This window comes from Melozone crissalis, unplaced genomic scaffold, assembly GCF_028551555.1.
Source record: "Melozone crissalis strain CALT ecotype California unplaced genomic scaffold, PUWL_Pcris_2 ptg000114l_1, whole genome shotgun sequence".
NCBI lineage: Eukaryota > Metazoa > Chordata > Aves > Passeriformes > Passerellidae > Melozone > Melozone crissalis.
In genome coordinates, this window is record NW_026535891.1 from 1,170,998 (window position 1) to 1,197,494 (window position 26,497).

Consider the following 26,497-nt stretch of genomic DNA (forward strand, 5'->3'; position numbering starts at 1 on the left):
GTGGGGAGTGGAGATCTTCAGTATTGGGAAGGTGTGGGGAGCACACCAGGAGCCCCCACAGCCTCAGCTGCAGACAGAGGAGCCCCCAGCCCTGCTCTGGGCTGGGTGCCAAGGCAGTTCCTTCCCCTGACAGCTCTGCCTGGCAGCGGATGCCCACGGGCAGCTGCAGGCAGGGTGGACATGTGACAGTGGTGACCCTGCTTGGCCCCAGCCTGGCTGTGCTGTGGAGAGCCACAGCCAGAGCTGGGGTCCTGCTCCCAGCCTTGGGCTCCTCACTTTGGGCTGTACTGCCATGCCAAGAGGTCTTTGGTCTCTGTCTGATATGAAACAGAGAGCTCTCATCCCAGCAAAGGCAGCGTTTGCCTTGTACAGGGAAAGGGGCTGCTCCAACAACACCCAATAAACTTGCTGTTGATGGCAGCAGCACTGCTACTTCTTCCACCAGCAGCTCTGGCACGTGGCTCAGGCTCAGACAGAAACAGGACAGGGCCTGCAGCCAGCACTGGGGTCCTGACACAGGACACCCCATCCTGTCCCAGAGCTCGCAGTGAGGGAAGGAGCTGGGAGGGCCCTGCCCCAGCCCTCACGGGCTCAGCTCCGCCCAATGAGCCCTGTGCTTGAAGTAAGAGGCTCAATTCCAAACTCCACCTGGCTCCCTTCATCATTCAGCACACACCAACTCATCTCTGTCCCCCTCCAAACCCCACCACAGCCCTCTTTCACCTCAGCAGGAATTAGCACACCCACGGCCGACACTGCTGAAACTTTCCTCTTTGTTATTAATGCAGAATGTTATGCTGGTCCTATGGCTGCACATTGCAGAGGTCAGTCCCATGTCCCAGCTTGGCTGGGCTGCCAGTCATCTTCCAACAGAGACACAGAAAAACACTCAAACAGCCTGAGTTTTCCTTTTTTTTTTAATCTCAAAGAAGAAAATTTGCCTCAAAACCTGCCAGAGGGATTTGCAGTACATGGTCCAAAGGTTTCAAGCTCACAGTCTTGAAAATTCCTCTGGTTTCTCATGCCTTCTTTAAAAAACAATAAACAGGAGGGACAAAACTATAAAAAAGCAAATGGGGACTGAGCCTGCCCTTGCTTTAAAAAACAAGAGAATCATTTACATGCACATTTTAAAAACACAGGGTCTGAGTGACAGTGACAAGGCAGCCAGGCCTACGAGGACACCGCTGCACAGTCCTGATTCCACTCCAAAAACGTGGTGAAAGAAGGATGAGCACAGCCTCGCACAGCCTGTGCACATTCACCCCCCAGTCCTTGCAGAGTGCTTCCTTACACATCAAGGACAGAGAAATTTTCTTCCTCTTGGGGTTTGCGGATCCAGCTGCCGTAGCCCAGCTCTTGCAGCGTGCTGAAGAAGCTCTGCTTGACTGCCTGGTAAGCTGTGGCTGCCTCCTTGGCATCTGAGTACACAGAGAAACCCTGCAGGTCTTTGCGGTTGTTCTTTGCACAGAGCTGCTGGAACAGGGTGAACATTTTCCTCTTGGACACACGAGACACCTCCAGCTTCACACTGGGAAGGAAGACAGTGACAGCAATGAGGGACAGGACACAGAGAAGAGCCAAGAGAAGCAGGGGGCTCAGGGAAAATCCCATGATGGAGGAGCTCTGGGCTTGGCAGGGCTCAGTGGTAGGGTCCAGGAGGGGAAACATTTTGTTTTCCTTCAGGAGTGCTGGCTTATGCCTGTTTAAAATTCCTCTCTCCAACCCTCCCTGTTGGAGAATTTTGCTCAGAAATGGCTTATAGAGTTTTGTTCAGACATGCCATAATCATATAAAAGGCAGCTGTGAGGAGCAAATTCTCACAGCCTGTTTCTGTAAACAGCTAAGTTCTCAAGCCTGTCTTCAATAACAAGTACAGCTGATGGAAAAGTAAATAAATCTTGGTTTCAATAACAAGCCACAGGTATTGAAAACAAAAGGAGGGGTTAATGTGTAATCTGTGACCTATGATGAGCTCGGATTTTGCAATATGCATGAGCTCAATTAACACCACTATAAAAGTGTGTAAGTGAGATCAATAAATTGGAGTTCAATGCTGATCAACAAAGATGGGTCGTCTCCCTTCGCTTTCAACACCTCCCCATGTGTAGGGTGTTGCCACATTTCTCTTCACAGAGAAAAGCAAGGCATAATTCTTCCCAAGAATATTTCTGGGTTTCACATTCTCTGAACCTCAGAGAAAGAAAAAACAATTCTTATCTTATTTGCTGTGCCTGTGTTTGTGCAAAAGTAGAATGCAATATGGAGGTTGTTTACCCAGAGTGATGGTGTTTTATTTCTTGGCCTATCAGGGATAGGTGTGTGTGTGTGTTGGGAGATGCTGTGCAGTTGAGTGCTTGGCAGATTCAGTTAGATGTAATGTAATATAATACAGAATAATATAGTATAATAAAGTAATTAATTAGCCTTCTGATAAGACAGTCAGATGCATCATTCTCTTCCCCTCATCAGGGGCAAAAAATATCCACTATACAGGCTGCTGTAACAGTGCAGAGTGTACTCCCCACCTGAGAGCTGCCCCCCTTCCCCCAGGCAGTGCCAGGAAAAGGCAGTGTCAGGAAAGGCTCCTCTTACCCATCTACTTTCCCTTTGGTGCCATCCAAGATTTCCACTTCTCCTTCATCAGCAAGACACCAGTTCACTGATGACTCCTTGGTCTTGCCCGTCTGCCTTGCAGAGTCGTACACGCTGACTCGCCCAACCTGCACAAAAAGGAAGCTTAGCCTGGTCCTGCTGCCTCAGTCTCTTGCCCCTTTCATCCCTCACAGTTTTAGCTCATCCCAAACTTTCCAGAGCCACAAGGAAAAGGTTCTTACTGAGCTGAAGGCTAGAGAGGCACTTTAGTGTCCTTTTTTCCAGCGTAAGACATTGCCAAACCATGACACCAGTAACCTCCAAACTGTGGGGTGACACAAAGAGGGCAGGTTCTTGGGGTTGTCCTATGTAGGGCCAGGAGCTAGACCTCATGAGACATTGTGGTTGCCTTCCAACTCAGGATATCCTTTGATTGTAAGATTTTGTGCTTTTGGTCACTAATTTTTGCCCCTGGTTGGAGGGCTGCTGCACAATGACCCTCCCTGCAGAGCACCTCAGGGACCCCCAAAGGCACAGGCAAAGATGAAGAAGTGCCACAGCTGCAGTACCTCAGGGTGGTTGATGCGATATGGAGCCTGGAGCTTTTCCTTCAGAGTGCTCCCTTCCCTCTCCATTCGGCAGCAGATGGCACGGGTCAAGTGACCCTGGCTGTACAAGTAACCTGTGGAGACAGAGGTGAAGGTGTGAGGAAACAGGATGGCACAGTGATGGACTGGCCAAACCCCAAAAACACTTTGCAGCACTGCTCACAGGCTCCTGAAAGCCCAGAGTATGTGGATCAGCATAGCTATGTGTATCGTGGGTCTGAAGACTGCAACACTTCTCACTCAAGACACAAACATGCAGTTTTTGTCTGACTCTCCTAGGTCACATGTGCCTCCTAAAAATCCAGAACTTTGCAGAGACACTGACCATACCCACAGCCTAAAATCCATAGATTCCCTTTGCACTTTCAACAGCTCTGCCAAGAAAGACATTTCAATTTGTTACTTCTACACCCTCCACAAACAAACTTTGCCATCAGATGATCTGTCACTGCAGCCTAGTTTTACCCTGAGAGGACAGAGGGTTTCTCACCAAGTGTCAGAGAGTGGAGATAAACTGGCTCCAGGAAGTGTGACAGCAATGCCCCTTGCAAGCCCAGAACATTCCAGCGTAAGATTTTGTCACTGCAGGACATGGTCCGTAAGCGCTCCCCGTGCTGGATCCCGTCCCACGTGGGCACAATGTCACTTGACTCCACAGGAATAGTGCCTTCCCCTGCACCAGAGAAGAAAAAAGCTTTTCTGTGTAGTCAATAAATCAAAACCCCATCAGCCAACTGCTTGAGAAACTTCTGGATAACCCAGAGTGAACTCCAGTTTGACACCAGGTTCAGAGAACAATCTGGCATTCAGTATTGGACACTGATGAGTAATTTTCAACATGGCTGAAGCAGAATAGAACTTCGCTTGAAAGGCAGGACACAGACCTAGATCTGAGCTTTGCATCAAACTTCACAAAGCATGGCAGTGCAATAGGCAGGGCTGGGAAGGGGAAAGGGATTCTCTCTAAAGCCTTCCTGGGAAGGGGAAAGGGATTCTCTCTAAAGCCTTCAATCTACCTCTTCTGGTTCCTGAATGCTTCAAATCCCACAACAGCCCACAGAGAGGGGTAAGGACGCTCTGGAGCACCAGAAAGGCTCCCAGGAGAGGACTGAAGCCACGCCATGGTGCAGGGAGTGACTGCACTCACCATTCTCCACCTTGGTCCGCAGCTTGCCTTGCTTGGGGTTCTCAAAGAGAGGCTGATGTTGGGGCTGACCCATCTCATTTGGCTGATCACTGCAGGATTTATCAAAGAGTGCTCCATCCCCACATGGTGCTGTGCTAGAAAACAAACCCTCCCTGGTTAGGCCTGACTGCAAAGGAAACAGGCAGGGCCAGGGGCATGACAGTGCTGCTGACACCAGTCATTCAACACCCCCCCACCAACCTGACATAGAGGTGGAAGGTAACACTGCTCTTTATTTTGAGTTTCTGTCCTCCTGCTTGCTCAAAAATGCTCTCGTCTGCAGAGGAAGGATTAGATGGGTCATACTTCATCAGCTCACTGTAAAGAAACCTGAAAAAAAGAAAACACCATCCTGTCAAAAGGTTGCTCTGCTTCTCAGACAACAAATACTTCAATTGACAGGCAGGGTCCCACATCACTCATCCCTGCCACATGGAAGAGCAGACACCAGGAGCTGTGGCTCAGGATGCCTGGAAAGCCAGCAATGCTTGATGTACAAAAAGGACAAAAAATCCAGCAGATTTTCTGCCATGCAGAGGACAAGCAGTAGAAAAGCAGGATCCTGTCCAGGTGCTGCTCTCATGCATCTGATCCCAGTGTGAAGAAGACTTCAAGGTTGTCAACCAGCACCTTTAGTCAGCAGCAAGTTTGCATTAAAAGTAAACAACCCTGCAGGCAGCTGAATTCAAGTGGTATTAGAAGGAGCCCATGATCAGTTCACACTGATGGGTCTTTTATGGCTGATTCTGGCCAGGGAAAACCCTGAGGTCTCCACCATCGTGTCAAGGACTAAAGAAAAACTGCAGCCTCCCAGACAGTCCTTGAGCAGAGCCTGTGCAGGGACTGATGGCGCAAGGAGAGGCAGAGTTCACTCTGCTGTGCCAGAGCAGCCACTGCTGTCAAGATTAACAGCTGAAAACAGACAGTAAGCAAGATGCAATCCTGATTCATCACTTCCCAGGGACCTGCCCTCAACACTTCCCCTTCCTCAGGAATGCAGAGCACACTGGCAGCACACAAAGGCTTGGAGGAAGCAGCTGATTTTTTTGTTCATAACTGAAGGACAGATGTTAACCAAGCAGTCCAGCTTCATCTCACTTTAGGTTTCAAAAACTAAAAGGTGCCACAGTGAATGTGGGAGGGGAAGAGGAAGAAAAGAATTGTGTAGTTTAGTTGTGCAGAAAGGGGAAAACCCTTTCCAGCTTCTGAAAAACATGTTAATTATCAAAGCAAACATATGCAGAATGTTTTCATGAATCCTTCTACAGAAAGGCCAGGAGAGCAAGCCTGCAGTGGCTTGGTGTGGCAGGAGCTGTCCCCAGGCTGGAGAGCTCCCTGTACATCAGCCCAGCAGGAGCCTTAACATTGAGGACATCAGATGCAGCCCTTGGGCTCCTGGCAAGTCTCCCATTCAGTTCTTATTTGGGCATCATTCAGGTATGGCCCCTTCTTATCAGAAATAACTTCCCTCTATTCAACAACAGGAATGAACAGTGTCTGAGGATCACAGCATCCCTCAGCACAGCAAAAATCAAGGGGTGTGTTTCAGCTACACCCCTCCAGAATGGGAGAGCAGCTCCTGACAGGCCCCTCTCCTTTTCCTTTTGAGTTTTCCCTTTTTCTCACCTCACAAAGCCTCTTCGAGAAATGATTTCTGCATGACAGTCATTTACTGTCTCCCCCTTCAAGCTTAGCTCTTCTCCTTTCACACAGCGATTACCTGAAACAATCAAACAAAGAATTAAATACTAGGGCAGGTATCAAAGTCAAAATGGCTTCAGAAATAGAGGGAGGCAATCTTATTTCTTTGGGCTCTTGACCAGCAGCACCAGCACGAGCACCCTGCCTATTAAATCGCTGTCACAAGCAGTTAAACGTCACCACATTTCTCTTCACAGAGAAAAGCAAGGCACAATTCTTCCCAAGAATATTTCTGAGATTCACTTTCTCTGAACCTCAGAGAAAGGAAAAACAATTCTTATCTTATTTGCTGTGCCTGTGTTGTGCCAAAGTAGAATGCAATATGGAGATTGTTACCCCACAGTGATGGTGTTTTGTTTCCTTGGACTATCAGGGCCAAGAGTGAGTGTGTGTGTGTGTGTGCGTGTGTGAGGACTGTGGGCTGAGTCACATGATTCTGTGCAGTTGTGTGCAGAGTTGAGTGCTTGGCAGATTCAGTTTAGATGTAATGGAATATAATGTAATATAGTATAATAAAGTGATTAATTAACCTTCTGACTAGACAGAATCCTTCTCATCATTCTCTCCCCTCGTCGGGGATTTCCCTGCAAATTCTATAGTTAAGAAAATAAAAGGATGCCACTTAAGGACAGGCAGACTTAAACTGCCATGAGTTCTGGGGGACTGTACCTTCCTGAGGGTTTTTCAGCCCATCACTCCAGGTAGAAGCCTGGCAGCACAGCAGGGAGGGAGATAAGGTACATGCTGCTGGGAGAAGCTGGGGGATTGTGTGCACATAAGGAACCCATGCTCTGCTGCACAGAGCAGGACACAGCAATGCAAGCAAAGATTAAGGGCAATATAGCTGCAGGCACATTTGCTTTGTTCTCTCTCTCTCTCAAACCAGATCACTCATGACACCATGTGAGCCCTGGGAACGTTCTGTACCCTCTCTGAGGCTGCCTGGAGCAACAGCCATTCCTAAACCACGGCTGACAGGGAAACCTAGCATGAAGGGAGCTCAGAGTGTGCTGAAGAAGCTGCTCATACCTGTTCCAATGCTGACCACCACTCCCAGGCCCTGATCTCCTCTCCTCATGATGATGGCAGCCAGGATCTTGCGGCCCAGCAGGCTGTGCTGGAGGCGAGCAGTGAGCGAGTTGAAGCGCTGGTGGCTCAGCATGGCCAGCTGATCGTGCAGGGTGCTGCCACTCACAGGGAGCTGGGATGGGACAACAGCACAGGACACGTGTGTGAGCAGGTCACACCACACAGCTCAAGTGTCACTGGGGTATTGTATGAAAAATCCCTTTGCCAGGATTTCTTCTCATGGAAAGCCTCAGCTTCTCCATGATTTGCTCCCCTGGAATGTGATTTGGAGAGTTGTTTACCCAGCACGTGTTGGGACTCTGGTCAGTCACAGGTTTTTATTATCATTCCTTTCTAGCCTTCTGATGTCTCCTTTCTCTTTCTTTAGTATCATTTTAGCATATAATTTTCATTTAGTATCATATCTTATATAATCATAAAATCAGCCTTCTGAGAACTTGGAGTCAAGTCTCATCTCTCACCTCATCCTGGAGACCCTCACAGCAACTTGGTGACCACACTCAAGAATGAGCTAACACTCTTTACCACAGCTTTGTAGAAATGTGCTTTTTGTTGTAGGAGTGACAAAAATATCTTTTGTCTCCTTAAAAAGGAAATAAGCCCAAAAATTTTCTCTTCATTTAGGTGAAAAAGGCATCTCATAGGACCTGGGGGACTTCACTTCAAACTTAAAGGAGCTGGGATGGGACAACAGCACAGGACATGAGCAGGTCACACCACACAGCTCAAGTGTCACTGGGGTATTTTATAAAAAATCCCTTCACCAGGATTTCTTCTCCTGGCAAGCCTCAGCTTCTCCATGGTTTGCTCCTCTGGAATGTGATTTGGAGAACTGTTTTACCCAGCATGTGAATTGTTTTTCATTAATGACCAATCCCAGACCAGCTGTGTTGGGATTCTGGTCAGTCCCAGGTTTTTAATCATCATTCTTTTCTAGCCTTCTGATGTCTCCTTTCTCTTTCTTTGGTATCGTTTTAGTATATAATTTTCATTTACTATCATATCTCATATAATAATAAATCAGCCTTCTGAGAACTGGGAGTCAATTCTCATCTCTCACCACATGCTGGGGACCCTCACAGCAACTTGGTGACCACACTCTAGAATGAGCTAACACTCTTTAGCACAGCTTTGCAGAAATGTGCTCCTCGTTGAAGGAATGACAAAATTATCTTTTGTCTCCTTAAAAAGGAAATAAGCCCACAAGTTTTACTCTTCATTTAGGTGAAAAAGGCACCTCATAGGACCTGGGGGACTTCAAACTTAAGGATAGCTGATTGGACAGAAGCCAAAAAGTCCCACCTAGGCAATTTACTAGAAAAAGAAGAGAATAAAGAAACTAATTGCTTTTGTGAGGTGTTTTACTAGGGGCAGGAGGGCCTCTTGCACTTGGATTGGTTTTTCTTCGTAAAGAGTTTTGTTAATTTGCTTTTTATTAAAACTCTTTTGCTTCCAGCACTGCCACAGAAGCCGTTTTGCTGATTTTATGCCTTTTAAAGTAGCTGAGCTATCTTGGTGTGAAATAGATCTCCAAGAGCTTACAGCAAACTCCTATTTCACAGCTTTCCAAGCAGAAGGCACAGAAAACTCTGAGCTTTGGGCAGTGCTGTGTCAAGGGGTGGGTGAAGTTCTTTCAGGTATTTCTGGGAAAACCTCACCCAAGGCTTTGAGCTCTGCTTTAGCCACATCAGAGACAGCAACAAGCTATACAGGCTGAGGAATGGCCTCCTGAGAATGCCAGGGAAAACCCTGAGCAAGAAGGAACAAAACCAACTTGCCTATTTGCAGAGACTCAGCCAAGGAAATCTGTTCTGGCTTTGGAGGAATTGCTCCTCTGGCTGCCTGTGAGGAGAGTGCACAGTCATTCCAGCACAGACCAAGCCATCTCCTCTAGCACTGCTGACTGACAAATCCTCCCTGATGGCTTTGCTATTTAGAGCCCCAGCTGCTGTGCCCAGTTGTGCTGCCTGGGATGAGGCTTTTCAGAGCTCACAACACTCTAAGTGTGATTTATATCAGCCCAAGTTTGGGACAGCCATCCTGACATAACCAGGGCTTTGTGTTTAACTGATGCGTGAATTTGAGCTGACACACAATTTTTAATGCAGCACAAAGAAATTTGGAAGAAATAATAAAAAAGTAATATAATTTTAAAAAAGCATGTTCCTACTCTACCACAGGAACATATTATAGTAGCTTGTGGAAGAATCTGATAATAATTTAGCCTTAAAGCAGAGGCCTGTAGGACAGAAGGGTATTTCTGTACCCTGAGGAAACATTTAACCCACTTCAGGAAAACCACATCAGGTTATCAACAGCTGCAGAGAACAAAGGGATCACAGCTGATTTTGAAAGCATTTTTTGGTTGGACTGAGAGGAGGGGGATAGGCAGCACTATCACACAACCCCAGCTTTGGCAGAAGATTCACCTCAGTGATGCTCATCCCTTCCATGCGCTCGGTCTTCTCTGATTCCCCAATGAGGACTCTGAGAGCTGCATCAGCTGCCTCCTGCTTGCCCTGCTTCTTGCTGTGTGCAGTCACAGCTGGGAACCAGCGGCCTCCAACCTTTGCCTGATACACAAACCTACAAGGAAACCAAGAAACATGTGGATTTCAGTTTGGTTTTTACATTTCTCAAAGTGGAGAGAGGAGGGAATCTCAGACGGACAAGATTTGGCAGAGGCAGCAGCTAGCCCTGTTGCCATCTCAAAAGGCAGCAGCTATTCTGAACTTTCTGCAGCACCTATTCTGAACTTTCTGCAGCACAAAACTTCCTTCAGCCAGATGCTGCTACTTACTTGGGGTCATGGGGAGGTCCTGACTGGTCAATGAGTTTGAACTCTGCAGCAAACCCATTGGAACGGGCGTATTCCAGCAGGCCACTGACAGGATTGACGTTCAGATATTTGATGAGCTCCCCAACACCCTTTGTTTTCACCGCTTTGGATTCATCTGGAGTGGCAATATTGTGCATGGACTGGTCACTGAGGGGCTTCACAACAGGCTAGAGCAGAGTTAGACAGGAGAAGATTGTTAAACACTGAGCAGCTGCATTTAGTGCAGGAAACCTCAGCCCCACATGACCTTGTGGGGTGAAATCCAGCAGACTAGGAAATAAAAGGGGGGGGACACCCAATTCCAAACACTTGGGTCATATAAAAAAGCTCTTTATACCTGTTCAGGCAAGACATGGGGTACAGACTCTCCAGAAAGAATCTTCACAGCAACTTCTGCTGCCATTTGCTTTGCTCCCTTCTTGCTGTTTCCTACCACAGCAGGGAAAATTTGGTCACCCATTTTCACACAGTAGCTGAACCTGACAGGACATTATAGTACATGAAAAGTGTTAACCATAGGTGTCTCAATCTGGTTATTATCCCCATGTCCCACTTCCAGATAAATCCTTCTGGGTTATCTCCAACTAAAATCTACTGTGATGGCCTTAAACACTTCCAGTAGAGCGCCTCCAGGAAGGGGACAGGACTGGAACCCCCTCCTGCTCTGGTAGAAGAAGCAGCATCCTTTCTCTGAGAAAGGGCATTGCTTTGGGTCTCCTTCTGGAACCAGACATCATGCCCAGAATCCTTGGCTAAGAGAAGCACTCAGCTAGGTCAGTGACAAATCCAGCAATGTGGGCAGCAAGCTGAAGGGGAAGGACAGTGAAGAAAGAATTTCCACCCTCCCTCAAAGCTGACAAGAATATGCCATACCTAGGATCATGAGGTGGGCCTTCCTGAGAGAGCAGCTGGAATTCAATGATGTTCCCTGATTTTTGACCATACTCCATTAATATGCTGATAGGGTGCTTCCCAGGAAGCAGGTTGAGGGGAGCTGCTGCAGATGACAGCTCTGGCTCTGGCTGCAAAGGCTACAGCAGGAAGATGGAGGAAATCAGTGTCAGACTCCATAGTGTTTGAGCAGCCTCACAAAGTAAAGAAAACAGGACTCACCAGGTCTGGTTCTGAGCTGTTGGAGGGTAATGGCTCCTCACATTTAATCCCACCTTGCCTTCCATTCTCCACTTCACTCATCAGGACCCTCATGGCATTAGCTGCTGCCTCCTGCTTAGCCAATTTTTTGCTCCCTGCTTCTGCTGGAGGGAATTGGCGCCCGTTGATCACTACCTGGAACTTAAACCTTTGAAAGAGAAAACCAAAGGGGCACAGTGAGAAGCAGAAGTGTGGTCTGCTCCAAGAGCAGGTTGCTCTTGGAATTTAGAGAAGAAACAGCCAGCTCCCAGCTGGGAGAGTAAATCCAGGCTGCCATGAGCAGAAGACAAAAATACCAAGGCTATATTACATCATTACATTTCCAGAGCTGTTCACAACAGAGGAGCAGCTCCACGTTGTGTTCTGAAGAACAAGATGAATTGTTGTGCTCCACCACAGGTGCCTGGAGCAGGTAATGGCTGTGGGCAGACAGCAGCTCTGTGGTGGCTCCTGGCCAGGAATAAGAAAGCTCAAAAGCAGCCTGCACTGTTTTATTTGCACCTGGTCATTCAGGGGTCACTCCTCCCTCTGGCATTCTCTTTGAAAGGTGCTGCCTCACATAAACCTCCTGCCTCTGACATTTCTGCCTCCCCCATTCCTGTGACCTCTAACAAACAAGTTGATCTTCCATCCTTCAGCCCTGGAAATCTGCTTCCAAGGAGAGTGGGTCAAACCAGATCTGGAGAGGGATTATGGTGCTGAATCCATTCAGATCCTTTCTTAAAAAACAAACAAACAAACAAACAAAACCAAAATAACAACACCCTGGGACTCCAGGGACTGACTTAGCCAACTGCAGTGTCATGCCACATGCTCAGCTCAGAGAACTGGCTCTGACCTGCTACAACACAGAAATGTACACAGTGGGGCCACCTTGCTTAACTTAAGACACCTGCCCCCAAACACTTTGTTCTGGGCTCCCTTTACACCATTTCCAGGGTGAGAGCATCTTGAGAGGCACCTTAGAAATATCAGTTTCCCCCATATGGTCAAATTGAAGGCAACTAATTGAGATGGGACCTACTGAAAAAATTAATCCCATCTTTTCTGCTCAGAATGAGGAATGCCAAGACTGGGCTATCTAGGGTTAAATTTTTGCCTTGCTTTATTTTTTAAGCTGATGCAAGGAATCAATTAGGCTAATCTTTCTGAAATGAAAGAAACATTAATAGCAGGCCCCTTCTGGACAGTTGAGTGGGTGAACTTAGTTAAAGTCAAATTATTTAATGGAAAAAGAGCTCAGGAAAGGCAGGACATTTTCTTACCGTGGCTCATGAGAGGGTCCATTCTGCTCCAGCATGACAAAATCACAGTGTTGGTATGTGTACTGGGAATATTCTGTAAGGCCACTCACTGGGTTCTTCTCCTGACAAGCCATCAGTTTCTCTACAGGTGTACATGGCAAAGCAGTTTCAAACTGGGCAGCATAACTGGGGGAAGACTGAGAATTCATGATGCCTTCTGACTTATCAGGCTGCTTGCTGATAGCATTCAGATTATCTGGGATATCATCTGTGGTCCACGTGCTGTTTTCTGAGTTATCATAACTATTCAAACTGGAGAAGTCAGGCTTAGTGTCCTCAGATGCATCTGCCTCTGTGTCACTGGCACTGCCCTGACCAGCCTGCCCCAAAGGCTGCTGCCCATTTTCTGCACTTTCTTCTTCTTCTTCTTCTTTCACTGCTGCTGGTGAAGCTGCAGTCACCTCTGGGGGACGTGGAGGGACAAAGGAAGAGGGAAGACCTGACTCAGGAGGTGTGGCATCTGCCATCTGCATTATTGTGCTGGCCTTCATCCTCATCTGCATCCTCTCACGTTTCCTGTCTGTCAGGGACCACCTTGGTGGAGTTGCATTCTGCTTGTGGACATCCCCCAGCTTTTCCAGAGCACTAAGAAATGCATTAACATCCTTGGCTCTGGAAAACCCAATGTTCTTGGCAAGATTGAGAGCTGTTGTTTCCACCACACTGAACAAGTAGTTGCAGATTTTCTCCTTTGTCTCAGCCATCTCTGTGTCTCCCAAGCCAAACGCGCTCCGCTCTCCTCCTCTGCTCTCACAATTTGCTGGATCTGTGCAGGTGGCACTGTGGTCAGTGGGGCTTCTATCTCTCCCTGAACCAGGGCTGGCAACCCTCCACAGTGGTGGTGTCTCTCCCTCTTTGTGCAACTTGCCTTCTTTGAGGAGTTTATACAAAACACGGTTGACCTCTTTCTTTTGAGTTCTAAGCTTACGTGCCAGCTCATGAGCCGTGCAAGTCCTCCCCTCCCCGAGCTGCCTGAAAACACTCAGAATTTCTCCTTCATAGTTCTGCCCAGCAAGAGACAGTCTCTGAAAATTCAGCCTCACAGCGTCAGACTCTCTTCTGGAGCTCTCCTGCCGATGGTGCTGCGGAGGGCAGTAGCGAGGCACAGTCCCAAGCCGCGGATGTTGGCTGGAGAAGAAGCTACGGCCGGCAGCGCCGGGCTGACCTCTGCCTGCGGGAGCCGGTGCCGCAGCTCGCCCGCCTCGGGTGCGCCACTCCTTGTGCGATCCCTGTCCCTGCAACACAGAGACTTCAGCGTCCTGCTCCGCTAGGAAGCGCTGGTGTAAAAAGCGTTCCTGGTTAGTTTCTTGTAGGGTACGAGGGTGGTTAAAAGGACCTCGGTTCGTGCTGGGGTAGCGGTGCCTCGGCTGGGTGAGACAGGAGCCTCTGCCTCGCCCAGTGCCTCTGCTCATAGCGCACTGCTGGGACACGGGGGGGAGCCAGGCTGCTGCTGAGCCGGGACAGGAGCCGCCACTCACTCCGCACTCTCCCGCCCTGAGGAGAGAAAACACAGCGGCTCAGAACACCTTTTCACAAAGACAGCATTCCAGAAATGCAGTTTAAACAGCTTCCCGCCTACTGAGGCACTTCAAGCATCTTCTCACTCGTCAATTGTCTGTCTACTTTTCTAGGAGTCTAAATTAGACCTGTAAAAACACAAACGGCAAACTCTGACTGCCCAGCAGCTCAAATCAATCCCAAGAAGCAGCTTTGCCACCGTTCCTCTCAGGCTTGATTCCAGCACGGGGCTGGGTGGCCTCAGGATGCACTCCTGAAACACAGCAAGCTCCAGTGTCCTGCCTCCAGGGAGAGGAGAATCTCAGACCTACTTTGCAACCTGAGAAATGGGGGCATGAGGAGGTAAAGGAGAACAAGGAGCTGGAGCAACCTGCATGGTCACACAGAACAGAGCTGCAACAGGCTCGCAATTATTTTCAGATTCGTGGCCAAAACAGCCTGAAATGCCAAGTGTGTTTTCCTCCCTGGACATTATGTGACCTGTAGAGGCAAAACATCACAGAACAGGGGAATGAAAGTGATAACATGGGGAGAAATTGGATAGGTGTGCAGCTGGCAATGGTACAACAAGTTTTTTTCCATTATAGCCCAAATTTCACTCTATCACACAAAGTCGTGCTGCCTCCCCGGGGTACAGGGGTAAGACTAAACTATTAATATTCTTTTTAAAAGTAAGGAATCCAGCCCAGCATATCGTAATTTTCTGATAACGCTTGCTGCAAAACTGAGAGGATAAAGACACGGAACATGATACACACACTGCCGGGTCCCCGTCCCGCCTGCTCCTCCTTGACCTCCTTACGCCATCTCTCGTCACAAAGATCAGATTTTCTGATCCAAGCCTCATCTTCATAAAGCTCCCCATCTTCACCAAACACCTCAAGGTCAACTTAAATTTCATTTCCATTAAACAACTGCACTCGGCTGCCTTTACCAGGATTTAATTTTACAACAAACACGGGGAAGGCAGAGTGAAGAGGGACAGGTCTCCAGCTCCGCAGCTCCGAGGGAGTCCCACTGCTGCCCCCTGCTCAGTGACCCCGTTTTACAAGCGCTCCCTGAGCCAAGGGCAGGGCAAAAACAGGATGAGGATTAAACAAAACAAAAACAAAACCGCTCTTACCTCAGTCTCATCCGCACGCCAAATTATTTTATGAGAAAATACAGGGGGAAAAAAAGAAAGGCCGAGCCGCAGAAGCGGCACCGGGACAGCGCCAAGATGGCTGCGAGCTCCGTTTCATTTTCGTTTCCCGCAGCAGCCGCTCCGCCCCGCCCAGGGAGCTCGCAGCGGGGACCGGCCGGGTTTGGGGCTTTCCCAGACGGGCTCTGGGCTTCGGCAGCGATCAGCAGGCTCCCTACCGGCGGCGGGAAGGGGAACCGGGCAGGGCAGCGCCTTCCCCCGGTCCCTGTGGCGCTGCAGCCCCGCCGCTCAGGAGCTGCCGCCGGGACGGGGTCCCGGTCCGTACACCGGAGCGGGCTGAGGGAGGGGCTGCGGGAGCACCTGCCCGGGAAAGCCTGCCCGGGAGCGCCCGCCCCCTTCAGCTACACCCCAAAGGACACCCGGGGGCCGCGGCAGGACGGCTGCTGCCTGCGCCCGTGTCAAACCCCGTTCCCCCGCACGCACGGCGGGAGTGGCGGCACCGGACGAGGCCCCCGAGCCCGGAGGGTGGGCTGGGATACAGGGCGGCGAGCATTAAAAGCCAGGAGTCGAGGCTTTTATTTATATCCGCCCTGTGGAAGCCGGTCCCGACAGGGACCTTGGGGAGCCCGGACACGGTCACACCGCGGGGCTGCCTGCGCTGGAGACCGCACCACGGCCTGTGCGGCCCGAGCCCCCGGTGCCACCGGGACCGGCGGCCGCTGCGGGACACGGGGGCCCGGAGGGACCTGATCCCGACCCGCGGCCGCTGCAGGACACCCGGGCCCGGAAATACCCACGGGGACCCGGACCCGGCCCGCGGCCGCTGCAGGACACACAGGCTCGGAAATACCCACGGAGACCGGACCCGGCCCCGGCCCGCGGCCGCCCCCTCCCCACGCCCCGGTACCTTGCCGCCGCTCCCGCCGCTGCCGGCGCCCGCTGATGACGCACGCGAGCCCCAGACGCCTGCGCAGTGAGCCACGCGGCAGCCATCTTTCCCCAGGTCCCAGCGTGGCCATGTTTGGTGCGGGCAGCGCTCGGATGTGCCGGTGCTGCGGGCCCGGCGGGGCTCGGCTTAGTTAGGCCTCTCCGGGAGAGGCAGCACTACCGTCCAGTCCGCCGGCTGAAAGGCAGCGCCGCTCCGGCTGTGCCGCGGGGAGCGGTGGCTTGGGGCGCTGCTACCCGTGCGGCTCACATGGCGTTCCCCCTGCCCGGCCCGCGCATGCGCCGTGAGCGCCGCCGAACGGCCCCGGCCCCGCCGTGCCCTCAGGGCTGGGGGGGCTTCTCCCCTCCTCCGTGCGCCCCCATGGCCCCTGGGACACCCATTTCCTATGGGCTGTCTGTGGAGGGGCTCTCTCCTCCCTTGGAACTTCCTTATCCCCTGTGCCCCTCACCGAGATCTCCCAGCGGGGCTCCATTTTCACCCCAGGCTTCCTGTGGGACGCCCCTCACCCCCATTTTAATCCATTATTTTAATGCCGGAGGTGCAGCAAGTCACATCCCACCGTGTCCGAGGTTCTTTCTAGGCAAACGGACACGTGGTGACACAAACGGACACATAGGGACACAAACGGACACAAATGGACACGTTCCCCTCCGTGATCCCAAAGCAGGCGCAGCCCCGCTGCCGGTGGATCCTCCCTTTCCCGGGCAGACACCATCCGGACCGTGTGAGTTATAAAATTATAAAACCACCGGCAGAGAACAGATTGTTCCTGCCTGCTGATGCACAGCGCTGTGCAATGACAGCCGGGTGTCATTTACCGGCTGGCACCGGGATCGGAGCGGGCACTGCCCCGGTACCGCCGTTCCAGCTGTCAGCAGCCCCTGTTGGGCAGTGGGCACTGTGGTATTTGTACCTATATGTGTAGATCATAACCAAAAGGCTTGGTGTGGAAACTCAGGATATTCCTCTGGCTGCTCTGGAGGACTCGAGACCCTGGCAGGGGGCTCAGAAACCTTGGCACGGAGTTAAAGACACCTCTGCCTTTGATTTTAACCCATGGAAACAATTACCAACTTTGTGCGAAGAGTTACAAGCCACAAGGGTTTGAATAGAATGATAGTGAATTCCACAGGGTGGAAAAGTAGAATTTTAGGGGTTTTAGAATGGGGGTTCAAGAGGTAAGATGGAGGAATCTGGGTGTGTCCAGCCTTTCTCCTTTTTTTCCTCCATCTTATGCTGTGATGGTGGCACTTTTGGATTGGTTTAGAGTAGAAACACACTGTCTAACATAGGTGATAGGTATTGGGAAATTATTGTAAATAATGTACATTTAGTACATGTTAGTATAAAAAGCTAACACCACCCCAAGGGTGGTCAATGTGCCACAGACTGACTTGCTAGACAGACCTCCTTGGGTCAGAGAAAGAATGTTACAGATAAGAAAAAATAAACAACCTTGAAAAGCAGATCTTGAAAAGCTGGGCTTCTTCAGTCTTGGGGCTGGGAAAAAGAGACTTTCTAACACCTCAGGGTCATCTTGACACCAGGGACCTCCTCAGCTTGGGAGCTGACCTGTTAGATGGAGCAGTCCTGGGGGTCAGGTTCTTGTTCCAGCCAACAAGTGGCAGGACAAGAGGAAATGGCCTCAGGCTGCACAGGGCAGGTTTAGATCAGATGTTAGGGGATGTTTCTTCAGGGAAGGGGTGATCAGGCACTGGAAGAGGCATTGGTGAAGCCATCATCCCTGGAAGTGTTCAAAAATGGAGTGGATGTGGCACCTGGGGAGATGGATTAGTGTTGGCCTTGGCAGTGATGGGGAATCAATAGCTGGAATCAGTGATTTTACAGGGCTTTTCCAACCTCAGCAAATCTGCAATTCTATAATTCTGCTGCTGTGGTACAACCAGTGAGCAACTATCACATGCAGGACCATCATCTGGGAGTGCTCAGACCCTCTTCTGCCTGAGTGGTGAGTGTGGAGGGAGCCAGGAGGGATGGCCATGGCTTCTGGGTGAATTTTAGGGGCCCATCTGCCTACATTTGTCCATGAATGGGCAAAACTAACAAAGACAAGCTCCTCAGAGCACCCTGTGTGTCCCAGTGGAGTGGCAGCTGGGTGTGCCTTTAGGTGGGGACCATAAACCCACCGTGGGCTCTTCCCTGCAGCTTTCAAAGGCATTTCAATGAACCTGGAGTAGTGGCAGGGTGCAGAAATGGTGAGTCAGAGCCCAGAATTGCCAGGCTCAGCTGCTGCTCGTGTTCAGTGAAGGTTGTGGGTTGTTCAGGGTTTGGGGATTTCTTTTTTTCAGATTATTTCTGGATTTAGAGATTTTGGGGCTTCTGTGTCATAGTGTGGTTTTGGTGAGGGGTTTTTTCTGTAATGGAGAGACTCCTTGCCTGAAGAAGAGCTCCTCACACTCACTGAAGCTGTCACATCTATTCCTGGAGAGTCTGGGAGCACAAAGGTTCCTCCCTGGGACGAGGCTGATGGCAAACACTGGGGTCACAATGCACATCAGCAGTGTTTCCCCTCCACTCCACTGAACAGCACACAGAGCACACAACTACCCACTCCCCAATCTGCTCTTTTTTTCCTTATTTTTCCACCCTCTTTTAATTGCTGGTGATCCCTCCCAAGCTTCGCTCCAGTCTCAGTGATGTGATTCATCTTGGCTGCTGTGGAGATGGAATGGGAAGGTTCCAGCACTGACAGAGCTGCTCGTGAAATCCTGTGCTGCTGGCATTGTTGGGCCGTGTATCCTTTAGAATTGCAACACCCCAAACCTGACAAACAGGCACTTCATCCACACGAGCTCCTTCTTCTTTCTCCTTCTTTATGGAAAATTGGCAGGCTCCCAACCTGTTTCCATAGGAACGGGCTGGGAGAGCAGGAGACCTCCAGCTGCTGAAGTCCCAGCATTAACACAGCCATGGCATCTGCTTGGCCGTGACAGGAGCTCCTGCAGCCTCTGGAGACTGCAGGCATGGGGAAAACACTCATTTTGTGTTGGAGATAAGGAGCTGATAAGCAGCTTACCCGAGGCTGCCTGGCTGATTTTGGTGCAGGCTGGAAAAAGCTCCATTATTTGCACTTGGATGCTGAGTCTCATCCTGCTCCTCTGCTTCTTTGGGGCTGCCCCAAACCTCCCACGTTCCCCGGGCTGAGCAGAGGCTTCCCCGCAGGATGGCAGCATTTCACTAAAGCTCCAGCATCAGCTGGAGATGCCTCAGGTGTCTGCTTGGATTTGCTTCCCTCTTATGAAATGAAAAAGAGAGGAAATAAATTGTGGCACAGCTCCCCCGCCTGACTTTCTGCTCGGGTGCCAGTTACCAGCTCAGGCTATTGTTCTGCAGAGTTTCATTTTAAGCTCCTTTATTAGACACTCTAAAATATCACTTCCTTGCTCTTGCAAACAGCCTGTTCCTGCAGGAGAGATTTGTGCTTCTTAGTCAGCTGCTGGTGGTTTCCAAGGGAAGGCAGCCCTGGGAGTGGTGGTTTATCACCTGCTCTGCTGCTGTTTGATCCCCTCTCTGCCCCAGGGCCAGGCTGTGCTCTCACACTGCTGCTAAGAGGTGCAATTAGGGTTTGGCCTCCTTGCAGAAGCTCCCATCAAACACTCCAGGCTCCTCATATGAGAAGTGAGGAGCTGGGCTGAGCTGGTTCCCACGTCCTTCTAAGTGCTGCACTTTCTCCAGTCTGTCTGCACATGCACAGCTGGGAACTGCCATGGAAAATCTTCCTAACCCCACAGCATCAGTTCCCCTAGGAGGGAAAAAATGCTTTGTTTCCTTCCAGTGTTTTTTTATGGAGCAGGTAATACCTGGGAGGTGCTGCCTCATTCTGAGCCTGTGGCCCTGGTATAGGCACAAGAGCAAGGAGCTGCTTCCAGAAAGGTCCTTTTTCCCTGCTTTGCTCTCTAAGGTTCCCAGCTGGGGAAGCAGCAGAGCTCTCCAGGGGATTGCACAAACCCTCACCTTGCTGCCCAGCCAAGGAGCAAACCTGAGCTTTGCTACAGCCCCAGCAGCTGCCATGCCTGTGGTTCCAAATCCTCGGGGGGGGGATTACTCACCCTGAGAGCTCCCAGTGAGGATCAGAGGGGAAAGGGGGGGTCCTGGCACCTCTGTCTGTGTGGCACTCACCCACCTGAGGCAGCAGTGTGCCCCAGGGGTGGGCAGCATGCTGCAGTGGAGGCCAGCAGGCAGGGAAAGGCAGCTGGGCCTGGCACATCTGCAGCAGGAGGAGGCAGCAACGCTGACTCCCACGGCAGCTGCAGGGGTGGGAAGCAGCACAGGTTTTATTCTGTCTGGTACAAAAGGTACCCTTGAAAAAAGGCAGAAGGCAGACTGAGGCTCAGGCACCACATGCTACATGAGCACGACCTCCTCTTTGAGTTCTTGGATGCTCGTGTGAAAAATGTGTATTTTATGATTGGCTTTTCTCAAATATTCAAATGAATATTAGATGTGTTGTGTTAGAAAGTAATGCTGTATTAATTCTCTTAAGTAGAGTGTTAAATATAGTTTTAGGTTATAAAAAATGTTAAAATAGAAACTGTGCTATGTAGGATAGTTTCTCTAAAGAAAGGACTTGCAGCGAGATAGCAGCCACAGGACACCTGAATCTTTCTGAGAAAAAGAATTTATTGCTTTCTTATCAGCAGAAACGAACTTCTTCCCACCTCAAAGGTGCTGTCAGGATTCAGAGGAAGAAGTTGGCAATGACCAGACAGAATCCTGAGTTTGAATGGAATTTATGCATCATGTATGAAGTGTATGAATATGCAACAGGCTGTTGCTTTTAAGGGTTAATCCTCTGTTAATGTGTGTCCTTTTTCAGACTCTGCTACCCAGAAAAGGTACCCGGGCTGTCTGTAACTCTTTGTCTTTATTGTCTCATATTGTCCTAATTCGAATTGTTCAAATTATTATTACTCTAACTGTATTACTATTTTTATAACCATTTAACTACTATTTTATTTACTATTTTATTTTATTACTATTTTATTTACTATTTTAAAATTTTAAAAACAGTTGATTGGCATTTTTCATGCTCAGGGGCTCTTTTTGTGTGGTTTTAGAGCCATCACAGCACGTGTGGCCAAATCTCCCTTGGAGTGAGCTCCCTCCCAGTGCTGTGATGGCCAGGGGCTCCTTCAGCTTGGGAAGGAGCTGTGGAGGACTGGCTGCCCAAATGTCAGTGTCTCTTTGGCATGGCTCCATGGTCAGCCTGTCCCTTACAGAGGTGATGGCCAAAGAATTGCTGCAGAGGTCAGGTGGGATCCTAGACAGACCATGAAGCTCCCAGCTTGTTCTTGGAGGGGGATTAGTGAGGAGAAGGGGGTTCCTTTCACTGCTCTGAGCACATCTGATGCAGAGGTTTCCAGAGAGTCAATCAGCTGAATTAATGAATCCTTCCTAAAGCCAGAATTCAAAGATGTTCCTAGTACACGTCAGCTGACATGGCATTAATACTCCCTTCTGTGACCTTTACATCACCATCCAAGCCCAGGCTCCCCTTTTTGCCCTTTCATATTTAATATTAAATCTGATTTAGCTGCAAGGGGGCTTTATCATGTGCTCAGACAAGTCAAAGGGATTTCACAGTCCATCCCTGAGGCAGAGCCATGGGTGGGAAAAGCATTGCCCTGAGGAGAAAAGCCCTGACCTGAGGGTAAAAGCATCACATGCACTGAGGACAGAGCTGTCCACCACTACTCCCTTGGCACTCAGCACCACTCCTGTGCCTGATTTTTACCTGTATTGCTTGAGGTACTTGCTGACCCCCCCTTTTTCTTGAAGCTCAGTGCTCAGCAAATTCCAGAGCTGCCCAAGGCAGCAGCTGCTCCGCTCCTTTCCTTTCCTTTCCTTTCCTTTCCTTTCCTTTCCTTTCCTTTCCTTTCCTTTCCTTTCCTTTCCTTTCCTTTCCTTTCCTTTCCTTTCCTTTCCTTTCCTTTCCTTTCCTTTCCTTTCCTTTCCTTTCCTTTCCTTTCCTTTCCTTTCCTCTCCTCTCCTCTCCTCTCCTCTCCTCTCCTCTCCTCTCCTCCATTTATGTGCTGTTGAGCACAGAGAGATTCTAAAGGACCAGCTCCCAGGGAAAAGCCTGGCACAGCTGGATCTCCAAAGGACTTCTTTGCATGTAGGACTCCTTTGTGCCTCCCATGAGATCCCATTACACCTCTTCCACTGCTTTTTCTTTAATTGCTGCAGATGATTTTTTTTTTTTTCATGCAGCACAAACTGACTGCTGATGGAGTCAGTGCCATGTGCTGCTGGAGACACAGGAGGCTTGAGTGGAGGGAGTAATGGATGGCAGAGGAGATGCCAGCTGCAGATCACAGGGACATGCACAGCACTGTCATTGGCTGGCTTGCACAGATTTCCTCCCAAACAGCATTTTTTTAATCTAAAAGAATGCAAGAAACTGGAACATGTCTTGCTTCATTCATGGCTTCCCTGGAGGCAGCAGCAGCATGTTAAGGAAAAAAGAGAAGGAGGAGGAAAAAATAGTCAGAAGCACCAGGTGGCTGAATATCTTGCAGCCTAATTGATTCCTCTTTAATTAGCACAAAACCTGTTGCACTCAAGCAGCATTCAGTGCCAGCTTTGGAGAAAGCAGCATCTTCCCTGGCCCTGTACCAGCACAGCTTGGCGTGGAGGGAGGAGAGGAACCTCAGGGAACCATGTGGAGCTGACAGTGCCTCTTCCACACCTGGGAATTCAGGCAAACTCCAGCTCCTACAACTTTCTTCGAGGCAGCAGGAGCAGGATGAAGGAGAGCCAAGCATGTCAGTGTCTGCTGCACACTGAGCTGCAGCGAGGGACTTGGCTGGGATGAACTGAGACTTCACAGGGATTTCTGTGCCTGTGCCTGACCTCACTTGGGAACTGCTCACCGCTTCTCCCACAAATCCAGTTATTTTTAAAATGGGAAAGAGCTCGGCCTCGTTTGCCGTGAAATGATTTCTCTGCTTTTTGACTCTTCAGTTTTGGATGGATTTATATATTCAAAACCTTGCCTGTGTTGGGGACCCCGCACCTGCAGGGCTGTGTCCAGCTCTGGGGCCCCAACATGAGGACATGGAGCTGCTGGGGAGGTTCCAGAGGAAGCCAGGAAGATGCTTCCATGGCTGGAGCACCTCTGCACTGGAGTTGGGCTGGGAGAGCCTGGAGAATTGAAGCTTCCAAAGAGACCTTAGAGCCCTCTCCAGTGCCTTCCAGGAGAGTTGGAAAGGGACTTTGGTCACAGGTCTGGAGGTACAGGACAAGGGTAATGGCTTCCCACTGCCAGAGGGCAGGGTTAGATGGGATTTTGGGAAGGAATTCTTGGCTGTGAGGGTGGTGAGGGCCTGGCAGAGGCTGCCCAGAGCAGCTGTGGCTGCCCCATCCCTGGCAGTGTCCAAGGCCAGTTAGACTTGGACTAGTGGAAGGTGCCCTGCCCATGGCAGGGGGTGGGACAAGATGAGTTTTAAGGTCTCTCCCAGCTCAAACCAGTCTGTGATTCCATGGAAACAGGCTCTGCACTGCCTGGTACAGGTTAGGTGGCAATGTCAAACCTTGTCCCCTGCAGCACCTGGTCACATCTCAAATGCTTTTGGCAATGCCACCTTATGGTTTTAATTCTTTGGGCCTTGTGACATGTGCAAGGGCTTCCCCTGGTGCAGGGTGGCTGTGGGGGCTCTGCTGTCCCCTCACAGCTTCTCCCCAGCACACACAGGAGTTGGATTCTTCTCCTGGGTTGCTAGTTCTATTGAAATGCCATAGAGGATGAAGTGACAGCTTCACCTGTCTGTGGGTTTTGTAGCAAAGCCCCCAGCACCAACTGCCTTGGGATGGCTGCTGTTGTTCCAGCACAGTGACTGCTCCCCAGCAGAAAACCCCAAAATAATAATTTGAGTAGCAAAGTGTCATTTTATAGCCTATCCCTGCTGAAAAACCTTTCTTATGGTGAGAGCACCAGGCCAGCAGCCCCTGGGAAATTGAGATGGCTTCTTCCATCTGTTTAACATGTGAAGGGGCACAGATGCTGTTAAGTCTAGCCTGGCCTCTCATCAGGCAGCTCCATCCTTTGCAGGTGCTCTCAGGAATTGCAGGCAGAGAAGAGGAAGCTGAAATGCAAATGCTGTGGCTGAGCAGGAAGCTGAGAAGGGAAAAAGCATCCTCCCAGCCCCTGCATGGAATCCCAGCCGTGCTCTCCTCACTGGGCAGGGGAGCTGGCACTGCCACCGGCTCCAGCAGTGAACTGATCCCGTTGGAATGGTCTGTAGCAAGAGCTGGAGCAGCCTTGTGTGGGTTTATGGGGGCTCAGGAGCAGTTTTTGTGGTGCCAGGCTGTTTAGCTGATGTTACCCACTCTGATCTGGCTGCAGACCTCACACCACTGCTGGTAAAGGACAATAATCAATGAACCCCTCTGTGCCAGGAGCACCAAGGCTCGGGAGGTGAATTAGCAGCACAGCAGCCTCAATTTTACCTTGGAGCAGGAGCAGCACAGCCAAGATGGAAATAGCGCCAGGACAGGTCCCCACCTCATTTTATCTCTGCTGCAAGTGCAGAAGAGGCTTTCCTGAATGCTTTTTTTCCTGCCTTGAGGAGCTGGGCACCAGACCTGCATTGCCCAGCTGGAATCCACCTCTCCTGCTCCCTCCCCACCCATCCCATCCCCTGGGAGGCAAAAGCCTCTCTGCAGGGAGTGACTCCCAGCTCCTGGCTGGGGAAATGCCAGCATTTAGAGACCTTAGCTCAGCACAGAACACTTGCCTGCCTGCAAAGGCAAAGCCTGATCCAAAGCCCCCGTTCCCTGCCTGCCCCTCCCTCATCCCCAGGAGCTGCCTCCCACATCTGCTCACTCCCAGCAGGCAGGTGCTGATTCAAAGCTGTGCCCTGTGGAGCCAGTTTGCCTGGGATTTTCCTCTGCCTTGTGGAAGGCCAGTAGTCCCCCACTGCTTTTAAAAATTCTATCTCTAAGGAGCTCTTTAACAAAACAACAGCTTTTTTTTTGGGTTTTTTTTTCCCGTCCTTTTTTTCCCCTCTTTTTTTCAGAATGCACTTCCCCTCCTGTCACTGCACATCCCAGCACTGATTAAGGCACATTGCACTGGGCTTGGTAAAGGTGCCCAGACCTTCACACCAACAGCACCCTCCTCCTCCTCCCTCTCACCCCTGGGACTGGGAAAGCAAAGGGCAGACACAGGGAGGTGGAGATCCACCCTATGGCCATTATTACCTTTCTGTTCAGAGAAACTTTAATCCTGGGCCATTATTTAAAACAGATTTCATGCTGCACATAAAGATTAACATATTCTGCCTTGCCTTCATGGGCAGTATCAGAGCTAGAGCTGCCTTTGTACAGCAGGGCTCTGCTGCTCTAAGCCATTAATCCTGGAAATGAAGCTCCAAGGGTTTAATCACCTATCAGAGAGCCCCCCGGGCTGCTGGAGGTATTTTTAGGATTTAGACGTATTAGCTCAAAACTAAAAAAGCCTGATTTATTGATTAATCACAGTTCAACTGCTGCACATCACCATCCTCCTCTGCTGGCTCCACCACACCTTGTTTAGCTGGGGGAGTTGTTTCTGTTGCCATCCTCCCAGCCTACATATGAGGATGGAATTTGGGGTGCCATCTTCAGAGTGAGCTGAAGCAGTGCCCCATTGTTGGGCTCAGAGTGGAAAGAGTCCAGCTTCCCCTTATCTCAACCAATGCATTCACTTTGGGAAAGTTATTTGTGTGCTCTTCCACCCCAGACAACTTTTATCCTTGTTTTTTTAGAGGTGAGGGATGACCTGGAGGGAGCAGCCCAGCTCTGATGTTCGAGCAGAGTTGGGTGAGCATGAGGAGCCTCAGTGCAGAGCCAGAGGAAAATCATGTGCCATGTCACCAACCTCCTCCACTCCTTTCTTGAGCCTCAGCCCAAGAACAAGGGAACCAAAAATCCTTTTGGGGACCAGGAGTCTGGAAAACCCCTCATAACTCCCGTAAAACAAACATCTGGGGGTTCCTCCTGGTGTTACAAAGTGCCCAGCAGCTCCTGGCATGGGGAGTCCAGAGATGTGACCCCTCTGCACAAGGGGACAGGGATTTATCCCCTAACCTGGGGGATTCCCAAACTGTGCAGACAGACCCTGAGGAGCACCAAGCTGCTTCCTGGGGATGAACAGGACAGCTCAGCATTGCCCATTGCTGGGCTCAGAGTGGTGCTCATTGGGAGAGCTTCCCCTTATCTCAACCAATGCATTCACTTTGGGAAGGTTATTTGTGTGCTCTTTGCACCCCAGACAACTTTTATCCTTGTTTTTTTAGAGGTGAGGGATGAACTGGAGGGAGCAGCCCAGCTCTGATGTTTGAGCATGGGGAGCCTCAGTGCAGAACCAGAGGAAAAAGCACCAACCTCCTCCACTCCTTTCTTGAGCCTCAGCCCAA

At 50.3% G+C, this 26,497-nt stretch overlaps 1 protein-coding gene across 3 annotated transcripts; it reads right to left on the minus strand.

Moving 5' to 3' along the window:
* Positions 1–917: 917 nt before the first annotated feature.
* Positions 918–16,333, minus strand: ADAR (adenosine deaminase RNA specific). 3 transcript variants are annotated; one of them, XM_054292792.1, is made up of 15 exons: positions 16,041–16,333; positions 12,436–13,968; positions 11,132–11,318; positions 10,892–11,049; positions 10,356–10,497; positions 9,980–10,185; positions 9,609–9,765; positions 7,120–7,291; positions 6,016–6,109; positions 4,591–4,719; positions 4,351–4,484; positions 3,694–3,876; positions 3,165–3,277; positions 2,596–2,723; positions 918–1,531 (listed from the first exon to the last, which is right to left on the minus strand). In XM_054292792.1, the coding sequence occupies exons 1-15, from the start codon at positions 16,124–16,126 to the stop codon at positions 1,291–1,293; spliced, it is 3,663 nt and encodes a 1,220-aa protein (XP_054148767.1). In that variant the 5' UTR covers positions 16,127–16,333; the 3' UTR covers positions 918–1,290. The 3 variants fall into 3 exon arrangements, with proteins under 3 accessions (XP_054148767.1, XP_054148768.1, XP_054148769.1); XM_054292793.1 differs by lacking the exon at positions 16,041–16,333 and adding an exon at positions 15,116–15,280; XM_054292794.1 differs by lacking the exon at positions 16,041–16,333 and having other exon boundaries at positions 12,436–13,709; positions 13,811–13,865.
* Positions 16,334–26,497: the final 10,164 nt, after the last annotated feature.